Genomic DNA, 13,147 nt, shown 5'->3' on the forward strand with positions numbered 1-13,147 from the left:
CAAGCAAGTATGGTGGTGGAATGATAGCGTGCAGCAAACCATCAAGGAAAAGAAGTCGGCACTCAAAGTGTGGCTTCAATCCCGCAGCGATGGCGACTACCAGCAATACAGGGCCCTACGATCGGCCGCAAAGAAGGCGGTAGCAGCGGCAAAGGCATCGCACTATGACCAACTGTATGAAGAGTTGGACACGCCCGGAGGAGCGAACAAAATCTACCGCCTTGCCAGCAGCCGCCATCGAGCAACACAGGATATTGGCCAGGTCAAACACATCAAGGATGCCAACCATCAAACCCTCCGCGACCCGCCCGCCATCCTCAATCGCTGGAGCGAGTATTTCTCCGATATCTGCAACGTGGAGTTCCCTCACCAGCCAATCCACAGTGCCCCGCCCGTCCCAGGACCTGTCCCACCAATCACCATCAAGGAAGTGGAAACAGCCGTTAAAAATATGAAGAATGGTAAAGCGACCGGACCAGACGACATACCAGCCGAAGTCTGGAAGCTGCTCGGGCGCCAAGGCGCCTTAGTCCTCGCCAGCCTGTTCAATAGCATCATCAGAGACGGGACCGTCCCAGCAGCCTGGTCAACCAGCATAACGGTGCCCATCTGGAAAGGGAAAGGCGATGTGGCTGAATGCTCCAACTACCGCCCGATCCGACTCCTAAGCCATACCATGAAGGTTTTCGAACGGATCATCGACGCCAGAATGCGAGAAATCGTCAACTTAACGCCCAACCAATGTGGCTTCATCAGGGGGGGTGGCACGACGGACGCCATCCATGCTGCCCGCCTGCTTTTGGAAAAGCACCGAGAGAAGTCCAAGACCATCCACATGGAGTTCCTGAAGCCTACGTCAACTGGACAAAGCTCCTCTACCGACAAGTCACCAGCGTGGTCAGAAGCCCAGTGGGAACATCGCCGCCCTTTAACATCAATGTGGGCGTCCACCAAGGCTCGGCACTCTCCCCGCTGCTCTTCATCCTTTGCATGGACACTGCGACGGCGGATCTCCAGTCACCCCATCCCTGGACACTTCTCTACGCCGACGATGTCTTCCTGGCCGATGAATCGCGAATAGAACTGCAATACCAAACGCAGCAGTGGAAGACTCGCCTAGCTGACTTCGGCCTGAGGCTCAACACCAACAAGACCGAATACTTAGAGGCTGGCCCCCAGACCGACGGCACGATCAGCGTCGATGGAGAAGATCTGGCGAAAGTACCTCATTTCAAATACCTCGGATCGATGATCAGCAATGACGGCGATATCCTACTAGATGTACGAGCCAGGATCAACGCAGCGTGGATGAAATGGCGCCAAGTCACCGGCGTCCTGTGTGACCGAAGAATGCCCAATCGCCTCAAGTCAAAGATCTACAAGAGTGTAGTGCGCCCCGTCGCCCTCTATGGATCCGAGTGCTGGCCAGCCACCGCAAAGCACGAACAAGCCCTTCACACGATGGAAATGCGGATGCTGCGATGGTGCCTAGGCCTAACACGATGGGACCACGTCATGAACACCGACGTTAGAAAGAGGATGGGAATCGCGCTAATCACAGATAAGATGCAAGAAGCGAGGCTGCGGTGGTACGGACATGTGGTACGGAGCGATGAGAACTCAGTGGTGAGAACAGCACTGCGGCTCAGCCCCCAAGGACGTCGACCTAGAGGCAGACCAAAGCGGAGATGGATGGACCGAATCAAGGACGACGTGAAGAAGATCGAAGCCGATCTGACCGACGCCCTTGACCGACCCAAGTGGAGACGACTTTGCAGAAAAGCGGACCCTGCAACCGAGCGGGAAAAACGCTAGGAGGAAGAAGAGTTTACTGAGTCGACTGTTTTACTACAGGGAGTAGAATCTTTTCTTCCATTGGCCCAGGGTTACAATGACCCATTTGGCAAAATACAAGCAGACAAAGACAAAGACAAAAACAAAGAAATGGCCTTACAGAAAGAGGGGAAAGAAAGAAAAGTCCACAAAGCAGAGTGTGGTGACCGGGTGTGGCTTGCGGCTCAACAGCAGGGGAGAGGTGAAGCAGAGGGTTCAGGGTTGGAGTCAGGAGAGTCTGGCTGCCACAGCTGCAAGTCATCACTCCCAATTTGATCTTAATAGAATGGTGGGACCTGTGACGTTGAGCAAAAAAAGGAAGGAGAGCAGAGGAGATGGATGAAAAATCTGAGTGTGAAACACTGTGAAAACTGTCTGTACATAGTTGACCTGTAAGTTCGAAGCAGTGTCGTGGTCCCCCAATAACCACTGATACATAATGAAGCAGAGAGAAAAGGCCTGGCTCCATGGTGAGCCCCTACAATGATTAAATGTTCCCTTGATCTTTCTCTCATCTCTAAAACGCTTTGCCAGGCCCATTTTCCCTTGGGAGACCCTACGAAGGAGCAAATCTTCTGTTTTTATTTTAAAAGTTAAATTTAACATGCATGTACATTACAGAATACCATTCCCATTCCCCCAACTTAGTTTGCTGGAAGCTGATAATCAAAAGTACAAGGTCCTTGTCAGTGGTTGTGAAAACTTGTATTAACTTAACTGTATCCTGCTGTGTGCTACATATGAGAAAATACACCTCCGTGTATTTTTCTGAGCCAATTCTCACAGCTGTTTCTGGATTTCATCTGTGAAAACGTCTAAGGAGAACAAGGTAACCACAACTGTAATATTGTATGACCTGCTGCAACTAAGTTACAAGGTTAACTTACTGTGGGTGTCTGTAGATAACATTGCCATATTAATCAATTAAGTCTTGTTCTATTTAAAATGAAAAGAGATATTTTTAACAGCTGTTGGCAAATTTTACAAAAACATAACTGAGTTCCAGATGAAAGGTAAGTGGATGATCAAAGAGCCATGAAAGTACACACATACATGTAAAAAAAAAAAAACACATAACAGACACATTTCCTAAAACTTAGCTGTATCAGCTATTTATTGCACACACAAATCAGTCGACATACAGGTTCAACTCGTTCCATTTCATCCCGTTGTTTAATTGTGGCGTACAAAATAGCCACAAAGTGTCTGCATTTAACCTTTCTAAGATTTTCACTGTTACACACTTCACATGTCAGAATTGTAAATGTAAATAAGAAGATCTATTCAGTACCTTCATGTACAGCTTTACTTTAAAATACATTAAGCAGTTATTGGTCACGCATGCATAATGTAGACAGATATTCAGAAGAGCCTAATGTAATAGTCAGCAGTTGTAAATATTTGTCTAACTCAGGGGTGGGCAACTCCAGGCCTCGAGGGCCGGTGTTCCTGCAGGTTTTAGATTTGTCCTTGAACCAAGACAGCTGATTTAAATGGCTAAATTAGCTCCTCAACATGTCCTGCAGTTCTCCAGAGGCCTGGTAATGAACTAATGATGTGATTCAGGTGTGTTGACCCAAGGTGAGATCTAAAACCTGCAGGACACCGGCCCTCGAGGCCTGGAACTAAGTGGTAATAACAGAAAAAAACCCTGTTTTCATAGAAGTTACTTTAAACTAATATTGCCCTGTAACCTTTAAAAATAATAATAATAATAAAACCATATTTACACATGGAATGTATTCATAATGTACCTGTTAAAGTTATATTCTAATTATATATTATAATTCAATAAAAATACTTTTGACAAAAAAAATTGTATTTACTGTACAGAACCACAAGCGGTCTTTAGCCCAGGTGCAAAAAACATTTCAAAACATCCAAGGTAAGTGTAGGCAGCAGTCGTTTTTTAATGTTTTATCCTATTCGTATCACTAAATATCCAAAAGTTCATAAAAATGTAAGTGGAGTTTCTGACAGTTTATTTATTAAACATAAAACAAAACCTTTAAAACAAAAACTCTAGATATGTCAGTGGTGACCTGGTTGATATTAGCCTGTCTTTTAGTGCAAGAAACATTCAGACAGGCGTTAAAAAAGGGGGATTTTTGGAAGACATCACTTCCTCTATATATACAGTATGGTAAGTAAAGATGAGGCCTAGAACATGAACAGAAGGAGTAAAGCAAGAAGAACATCCTTCAAGCCTTAAACTATTTTCTACACACATCAACAGAAATCTCATGTTTGAAATAATTTTCTACACTAAAGTTTAAAAAGTAATTAAAAATTAGGGCCACAGGGATAAATATATTTCACTCCCTATGTTATGTATATTCCCATAATTGATGCATGGGTACCGTTTGATAGGACATATGCAACAGACGTCAAAGGTAGAGGTTGTTTATAATGTTATTCATGCACCTTGGAAAATTCTCAACTTCTTAATCGCAGTGAGAAATAAATTCTATCATACACTGACCTGTTGCAAAATATCCATTTAATACACTGTAAGGTCAATATGCTTAAGGATATCTGTTTCTGTGTACCTTGCATTTCCCAGAAACTGTGAACACAGAGAGGACTGTAACTTGAGAACACAGTCAGGGATCATGTTTTGTAGTGTTAAGAACGGGTGTGACTGCACGTTTTGTAGTGTTAAGAACGGGTGTGACTGCACGTTTTCACTTTGACAGTTTTTAAACTTAATTAACAAAGACTCAGATATGTAAAATGTCACTCTTTAAATAATAAACTACATAAACTGTGTAGTTTAAATATACAGTGGAACAATACTAGTTCAGTTTCAATAAAATTTGAGATTAGGGGATTTTACATGAGTATCATAATAGCCTATATGTGAATATAAAAATACATATTTTTTTAAAGAGTCATGGAAAGTCTGCCCTGTTGTTTCATGTTGCATTTTTATTTTATTTTTTCAGTTTATGGTTAGCAGTATGGGCCTGGGTTTTTAAAGTCATTCCAAATCTGCTTACGGTTAGTGTTTGGATCAGTTGTGGTGGCTACTATCCTGGAGAAGGCACATCGATTATATGGCAAAGGAAATACATGGAAGTAATACCAGTTTGGGGAGTCAGTGGGAGGAATGCCCAGGTGCTGCATTAACAACCCTAAATACACATCCTCAATGTAAACTGCTTTAACATGTCTGGATGCCTCAATGAGCTTTTTTGGGAGGTCTAAAGACAAAATGTAGCCCAGGCCCAGAGCATAGCGGGGGTACTGTGGCGGAGCATAAATGTCATGAGGTAGGTACCACTTAGAGCTTGGATCTCGCAGTACTGTACCGCCACTTGCCACAAGCCCAGTCATATAGTTTGCTTTTTGAGCATTCAAGAGCATACTGACAAGATTATGTACATTCAGAAACATGTCTGAATCAATCTTCATAGCATAAGAGGGGCTGGAGCAGTGTGCAGTTAGCCACTCCAGCATCACCATGGTCTTAATGGTGAGATTCTTGTAGCAGTCCACAAAGTTGCTCTGGATCAGGTCGTGATGCTCTTTGCTCTCCTGAAGTACTTGCTGTTGGACCTGCTCCACCTCCTCCCCGGTGTGCAGCCCCAGTAAAAAGAACAGCCTCACCACTTTGTCCTGGACAAGACTTTCACTCCCCCAGGTTTTGCGGATGATGTCACGGTGTTGCCTATTGTTTGGGGCCACAGGAACGATCAGAACCACAAATGGGTTCTCCTGTTCACATTTCTGTGGCTCATTTATGATGTACTGGTAGTCATGGGGGTATTCAACTAAATATGGTCCAGGAGACACGTAAGGAACAGGTGTTGGTGGTACAGTTGTATTTTGAGAAGTGGAGTTGTCATTAGTTGTAGTGTTTAGTGAGGATATGTTTAGTCTCTGACCACTGAAGAAATTCAACAAATTTGCTGATTGATTTTGCATCCACTTTTTTGGGTTTTCATCTGGTATTATTGTATTTCTGTTGTAAATCAGGAACAGACCTGCAAATACCAGAATAAAGACGAAATACTTGTTCCGGGAAAACTTGCACCACCTCCCATCCTCTGCTGGTTTCACACCTTCCACCATTTCTTGGCTAAGAGGAGAGATAAGGTATTGAGATATCTTTCTGTCAGTGGTTTTGCTTTCAAACAAATCAATTCATCCAATTATTAAATGCAAGTTATTAGAGTGCCATTACCTCACACGGGCTGTTTTATCAGTTTAATGATCCCTCAGGATCCCTCAGAATCATTAAATGGATAAAACCTTAAAGTAATATTTTAGCTTCATATTTATTCAAATTTTCTATAGAAATATCTCTCAACTAGTGACCGTTTGCTTTCCTACTCCCTTATTTGAGAGACAAAAATGCATTTAAAAAGGTTACATACCTTCATTGGATGTTAACATTCAGTTTTCTAAAAATGTAAGCTTTTCCCCTTGTCCAGTTATACAAAGAAAAAACTGAGGAGATGTTGTTTCGCTGAAAAATTCATGTCAACGCTGGCATTTTGTTTCACAGGGACAGACTAGAGCAGACACCAAGCAGTGTTAAAGCTTTCCAGGGATTAACAGCCCATCCTATGACTGTTCTAAGGCTGAGCGAGTAACCATGGCATTGTGTGACGTCTCTTACCTGTGAGGCAGCCACACCTTTTTTTTCTCCACACCTTTGTTTTGCCTGCGAAAGACTCCTAACCGTCCTAAGGCTTCGTGAATACCTGTTTGCCTTTTCTGATCTTGAGTGTAACTAAATTACACATGTGTACAAAAAAAATATATTTCCAATTTTGTGATACATATAAATATCAACTTTTTTGACTGAAAGTTGCTGTAGGGTGCTCACATTAATTGTCTATTTATTTAACTTTTGACCAGCTTGGAAGGCTCTTGCGTAACACCAATACACACCTGTATGATTACTGGTTCGAGGAACAAGATCCTTTATCTAAGTATTATATTAAGTAGTTAAGAGCAACATTAAGTATTACACTGCTCCATGTCAGTTTGTAAACAGCCATTTAACAGACAGTCTAGGTATCACAATGTTATGGCATAATGTGAATGTATCACTGTATAATCCACATTATTATCTGTAGCTAAAATGTATTGATGACTTCTAAACAACTCATATGCAGGAACGTTGTTGAGAGTTAATAGACATACACACTGTTCTGAAGACAGAAACTGGTCTGTTCACAAAGCATTATTCATTTGCTTTGTTGACGTTGTATAACGAGAAATGCCAGTTTGCGGGTATTTCCTACTTTCATTGTCTACTTCTGCTAATGCAAATGTACACCAACAGTTCACTACCTAAAACTTCCTGTCTGCAGGAATGTGGGAGTGAACCAGGATGAGGTCAAACAAACAATAGCTCGATAGCTCTCAACAGCTGCCTCAGGCATATGCCTCTGCTGTACGAAACTAGATAACATGTAAAGGAGAGGCAAGCCAGTGTGTGTGTGTGTGTGTGTGTGTGTGTGTGTGTGTGTGTGTGTGTGCGCGTAAGAAGAGATAGTCAGACAGTGAAGCTGCACCCAATGGAGTAGAAGAAGAGCGCCAAGAGGTTAGGATCAACCTGTGCGCCAATACAGGGGGCTTAAGTCTAAACTATGGCCCTCCCCAATGGTTTTTTGACCAATCAGAGAGAAGCACATTCTTGTTTATATATTTTTTTACTGCCAAATTAGGGCTACGTGTCTTCCGGAAATTGGCTACAGCAAACTCCTGCAGACTGTGTTTTTTTTAATGGGAAAGAAATCCATATACATCATTTTTTTTAACTGCTTGAGGCAGTAAATGAGTGAAAATTTGGATTGGGACTGAGACCCTCTCTTGCCTTAGATAAAAAGAACCCCAACAGTGTGTAAACTTATCAGCTGTTTGGGCTGCATTTTTTGGGGGTTAATGTGACTGAGGAAACAGAAGCAACCTCATGCTCCCTTCCAGAAAATAGGACATTAGAACACTACCAAAAAATGCCCTCTAGAGTACTGTGTGAATTTTATAAATGTAGGGTTTTCCTACTTGATTTTCATTTTTTGTTGTTTCTTTTGAAACTGACAATTTGTTTCAAGGAGACGAGTACATGCTCACACAGTCACCCCAAGATAAAAGGAGAGATATTCTGATGTCGCAGTCATGAATGCAACTCTGCGCTGAAACCTGTTTCAATGACTGAGCGGACATAACAACATCATTCCACCAAGCTGAAATTACTTCTGAATACTTTTAAGTTAAACTATGTTATAATTTCAATATGATGACACAAAGTTTGCAGACTTTTCTCCATATAATGTGTTCTATCCTTATGTTATATGAGTCATTGAATATCATATCATTTGCTGTCCTGGACTTAACTCTAAAAACCTGGAGGGACTCTGTTTTCATGTTATTCATATATTGCTAGGTTGATGGATTTTTCTTGTCCATTCCAAATAAGATATAATTAAAAAAACAAAACAAAACGGTATTTCAACAGTAATCTTAAAATGAGATAAATCTGGTGGCCGGGCCTTAGTCCATGGGGCCCGGCCGGGCACAGCCCGAAGAGGAGACATGGGCCCATCCTCCCGCAGGCCCACCACCCGCAGGAGGCGCCATAGGGGTCGGGTGCATTGTGTGCCGGGTGGCGGCCAGGAGCGGAGGCCCTGGCGGACTGACCCCCGGCTGCCAAGACTGGCAATAGGGACATGGAATGTCACCTCTCTGGTGGGGAAGGAGCCTGAGTTAGTGCGTGAGGTTGAGAGGTACCGACTAGATATAGTCAGGCTCACCTCTACACATGGCTTGGGCTCTGGAACCAGTCTCCTGGAGAGGGGCTGGACTCTGTCTCAGTCTGGAGTTTCCCCTGGTGAGAGGCGGCGGGCTGGGGTGGGTATCCTAATATCCCCTCGGCTTGCTGCCGGTACGTTGGGGTTTTTCCCGGTGGACGAGAGGGTTTGTTCCCTGCGCCTTAGGGTCGGGGAACGGGTCCTGACTGTCATCTGCGCTTATGCGCCGAGTGGCAGTTCAGAGTACCCAGCCTTCTTAGAGTCCCTGGGGGGGGGGGGGTGCTGGAGGGTGCTCCACCTGGAGACTCTGTTGTCCTGCTGGGAGACTTCAATGCTCACGTGGGTAACGACAGCGAGACCTGGAGGGGCGTGATTGGGAGGAACGGCCTCCCTGATCTGAACCCGAGTGGTGCTCTGTTATTGGACTTCTGTGCTAATCACAGTTTGGCCATAACGAACACCCTGTTCGAACATAAGAGTGTCCATAAGTGCACGTGGCACCAGGATGCTCTAGGCCGTAGGTCGATGATCGATTTTGTAATCGTATCAGCAGACCTGCGATCATATGTTCTGGACACTCGGGTAAAGAGAGGGGCTGAGCTGTCAACTGATCACCACCTGGTGGTGAGTTGGATCAGGTGGCGGGGGAAAACGCTGGACAGACCTGGTGCACCTAAACGCGTAGTGAGGGTGTGCTGGGAACGTCTAGCAGAGGCCCCAGTCCGCGAGATCTTCAACGCACACCTCCGGCAGAGCTTCAACAGCATTCCGAGGGAGACTGGGGACATTGAGTCCGAATGGACCATGTTCAGCGTCTCCATTGCCGAAGCTGCTGCATTGAGCTGCGGCCGCAAGGTGGTTGGTGCCTGCCATGGTGGTAATCCCCGAACCAAATGGTGGACACCAGAGGTGAAGGGAGCCACCAGGCTGAAGAAGGAGTCCTATCGGGCTTGGTTAGCCTGTGGGACTCCGGAGGCAGCCGACAGGTATCGACAGGCCAAGCGGAATGCGGCTCCGGCAGTGGCTGAAGCAAAAACTCGGGTGTGGGAGGAGTTCGGAGAGGCCATGGAAAAAGACTTTCGGGCTGCCTCGAAGAGATTCTGGAAAACCGTCAGACGTCTCAGGAGGGGAAAGCGGTGCTCTACCTGCACTGTGTATAGTGCTGGCGGAGCGCTGCTGACGTCGACTGAGAAAATTGTCAGGCGGTGGAAGGAATACTTCGAGGACCTCCTTAATCCCACTGACACGTCTTCCGAGGAGGAAGCAGAGTCTGGGGATGAGGGGAATGACCCGCCAATTTCCGGGGGCGAGGTCACTGAGGCAGTTAAACAACTCCTTGGTGGCAGAGCCCCTGGTGTTGATGAGGTCCGCCCCGAGTTCCTGAAGGCTCTGGACGTTGTAGGGCTGTCCTGGTTGACACGCCTCTGCAATGTTGCGTGGAGATCAGGGGCAGTACCTGTGGACTGGCAGACCGGGGTGGTGGTCCCCATCTTCAAGAAAGGGGACCGGAGGGTGTGTTCCAACTACGGGGGGATCACACTCCTCAGCCTCCCTGGGAAAGTCTATGCCAGGGTGCTGGAAAGGAGAGTTCGTCCGTTAGTCGAACCTCGGATACAGGAGGAACAATGCGGTTTTCGTCCTGGTCGCGGAACACTGGACCAGCTCTTTATCCTCTCCAGGATACTTGAGGGTGCATGGGAGTTTGCCCAACCAGTCTACATGTGTTTTGTGGACTTGGAGAAGGCATTCGACCGTGTCCCTCGGGGTGTCCTGTGGGAGGTGTTGCGGGAATATGGGGTGTCTGGCCCATTGCTACGGGCCATTCGATCCCTATACAACCGTTGCAAGAGCTTGGTTCGCATTGCCGGCAATAAGTCGGACTCGTTCCCGGTGGGTGATGGGCTCCGCCAGGGCTGCCCTTTGTCTCCGGTTCTGTTCATAATTTTTATGGACAGGATTTCTAGGCGCAGCCAAGTGGCGGAGGGCTTTCGCTTTGGTGGCCTCAGAATCTCATCTCTGATTTTTGCAGATGATGTGGTTCTGTTGGCTTCATCGGGTGAGGGCCTCCAGCTCGCACTGGAGCGGTTCGCAGCCGAGTGTGAAGCAGCGGGAATGAGGATCAGCACCTCCAAATCTGAGGCCATGGTTCTCAGCCGGAAAAGGGTGGAGTGCCCACTCCGGGTCGGGGATGAGTTCCTGCCCCAAGTGGAGGAGTTCAAGTATCTCGGGGTCTTGTTCGCGAGTGATGGGAGAAGGGAGCCGGAGATCGACAGACGGATTGGGGCTGCAGCTGCAGTAATGCGGACGCTGCACCGGTCCGTCGTGGTGAAGAGGGAGCTGAGTGCAAAAGCGAAGCTCTCAATTTACCGGTCGATCTACGTCCCTACCCTCACCTATGGCCACGAGCTGTGGGTAGTGACCGAAAGAACGAGATCGCGGATACAAGCGGCAGAAATGAGCTTCCTCCGAAGGGTGGCTGGCCTCTCCCTTAGAGATAGGGTGAGAAGTTCGGCCATCCGGGAGGGGCTCAGAGTAGAGCAGCTGCTGCTCCACATCGAAAGGAGCCAGCTGAGGTGGTTCGGGCATCTGACAAGGATGCCCCCTGGGCGCCTCCTGGGTGAGGTGTTCCAGGCATGTCCCACCGGGAGGAGGCCCCGGGGCAGACCCAGGACACGCTGGAGAGATTATATCTCTCGGCTGGCCTGGGAACGCCTTGGTATTCCCCCGGATAAGCTGGAGGAGGTGGCTGGGGAGAGGGAGGTCTGGGCCTCTTTGCTTAGGCTGCTGCCCCCGCGACCCGGCCCCGGACAAAGCGGATGAAAATGGATGGATGGATGGATAGTCTATCAATGAGGTTCTGAATGATAAATGAATAAACCTCTCTTTAAAACTGTTGAGTCATTGTTCATACTTAAGTGAGGGCAAGTTATCACGCTTTTCAGTGAAACATCAGAACTTTGTAAAGAAAGTCTTTATTTCACCATTCCATGTTTATTCCAAATTAGGATAGGGCAGGTATAACAAGTTCAGTTACATCAGTGGTTCCCAAACTTTTATTGCTAGGCCCCCCTTTGTTTTACAAGAAAAATATTCGCGCCCCTCCGACCCCCCTGTCGTGTTTTTAATAAAACATCAGTAGTAGTGAGCAAGCTTCTTTATTTTAACGTGGCTCACATCCATGCATGTAAACATAACCCGCCGCTGCTTCATCGACAATGTATATATCACAATTTGGTTTAGACACCCCCCTAGTGGTGAAGCTGAACTAACCCACATAACTCCTATCAACACATCCCCTTTTCTTTAGATGTTAACTGCTGAACAACACTGTGGAAACATACCTAACATTGCATAGCTTGAATTACATCACAAACATTTGTGACAGTGTAAACTACTGAACACACAATAATGCAGAAAGTTATATATATATATATATATATATATATATATATATATATATATATATATATATATATATATATATATATATATGCTTAAAGGTTTAGTCTATCAGGTGGCTTGATAGAGCGTGCTGATCACAGGTGTTGTTGGTTCAAGTGGTGTGTTGTTGTCATCACACTGTCCTTCCGATGATCCCATTGTCTTTTGAGTGTACAGTAAACTTCAGTTTTCACATTATATGATCTTGGGTTTACCTCCTCCAGTACAGTTGCTCTCTTTGTCCAGATGTTTGCATTATTTCACACCTCAAACATTTAAGCAAATACAAGTAAACTGCAATAAATTATAAAATAAACTACTAACTCTTGTATGCTAGGTCTGCACCTACATGGTTATTTTTGAAAACGCAGCTGTTTCGTCCACACGTAAACGGCGTTTCAAATCACCGAAAACTGAGATTTTTGCATTTACGTGTGGACAAGGAATACAGAGTTCGTCACGCAACGTTAAAGGTATGTGCCTTTTTTCACGTCATGCGGTGCACCACGTTATTGTTTACATGAGATGAATTGCAGAATGGCAGATAGTCAGATCTTCAGGTTTTACACGTTTACATATACAGATGCAGTTACTGTCCCTCCATTTTGAAAAAGCAGAGGCGTAAAGGTGTGATTATTTTAAGTGTAGTTGTTTTTTTCCCCCTGTGTAATAATATTCAACATTGTTATCAATGCATTTTTCAAAAAATGCCTCTCAAGGGAACCATAGAACCGAGGGACAAATTGTGGCAGGATCAGCCTGATGTTATTCGTATCCCACTGTAACTTTACTGTATAAAGAGCTAACATCTCCAAAATGTGAGGAGTAGTTAGTCATTACAACAAGTGTTTGTGAACTAAAAATCAAGAATGTGGGATACTGTTTGTCTGTGATTTGAACAGCCCAGCGCTGCTCCCCACGAAGGGAAAACCAAATCTGCAGGGGAGACCTACCTCGGCACTTGTGCAGGTGAAACCAAAGGGAAGATATGCTTCACCATATTTTCTAGTCTTTGGCTTAGAATGAAGTTGGTTTGGAAACATATTCAGCGATGCTTCATCTCCTGCTTTGCGTTTGTGTGGGCGCCCAGTGCTAGCAGTGTCCCCCCC

General features: G+C 45.6%; 1 protein-coding gene across 2 annotated transcripts; it reads right to left on the minus strand.

Annotated features, from left to right (window-relative positions):
- Positions 1–2,810: 2,810 nt before the first annotated feature.
- Positions 2,811–6,391, minus strand: LOC147311437 (beta-1,3-galactosyltransferase 1-like). 2 transcript variants are annotated; one of them, XR_015125461.1, is made up of 3 exons: positions 6,213–6,391; positions 3,876–5,914; positions 2,811–3,509 (listed from the first exon to the last, which is right to left on the minus strand). XR_015125461.1 is itself a non-coding variant. In XM_086267456.1 (2 exons), the coding sequence occupies exon 2, from the start codon at positions 5,905–5,907 to the stop codon at positions 4,786–4,788; it is 1,122 nt and encodes a 373-aa protein (XP_086123582.1). In that variant the 5' UTR covers positions 5,908–5,914; positions 6,213–6,391; the 3' UTR covers positions 2,811–4,785. The 2 variants fall into 2 exon arrangements, 1 of the variants encoding a protein (XP_086123582.1); XM_086267456.1 differs by having other exon boundaries at positions 2,811–5,914.
- Positions 6,392–13,147: the final 6,756 nt, after the last annotated feature.

Source organism: Aulonocara sp. 'chitande type north' Nkhata Bay, linkage group LG16 (assembly GCF_057382095.1).
Source record: "Aulonocara sp. 'chitande type north' Nkhata Bay isolate Kocher_YH1m ecotype deep benthic linkage group LG16, A_spYH_male_GT1.1, whole genome shotgun sequence".
Classification (NCBI taxonomy): domain Eukaryota; kingdom Metazoa; phylum Chordata; class Actinopteri; order Cichliformes; family Cichlidae; genus Aulonocara; species Aulonocara sp. 'chitande type north' Nkhata Bay.

Excerpts from the sequence above, each read along its gene's own strand:
- LOC147311437 (XM_086267456.1), bottom strand. The coding sequence starts at position 5,907 with ATGGTGGAAGGTGTGAAACCAGCAGAGGATGGGAGGTGGTGCAAGTTT.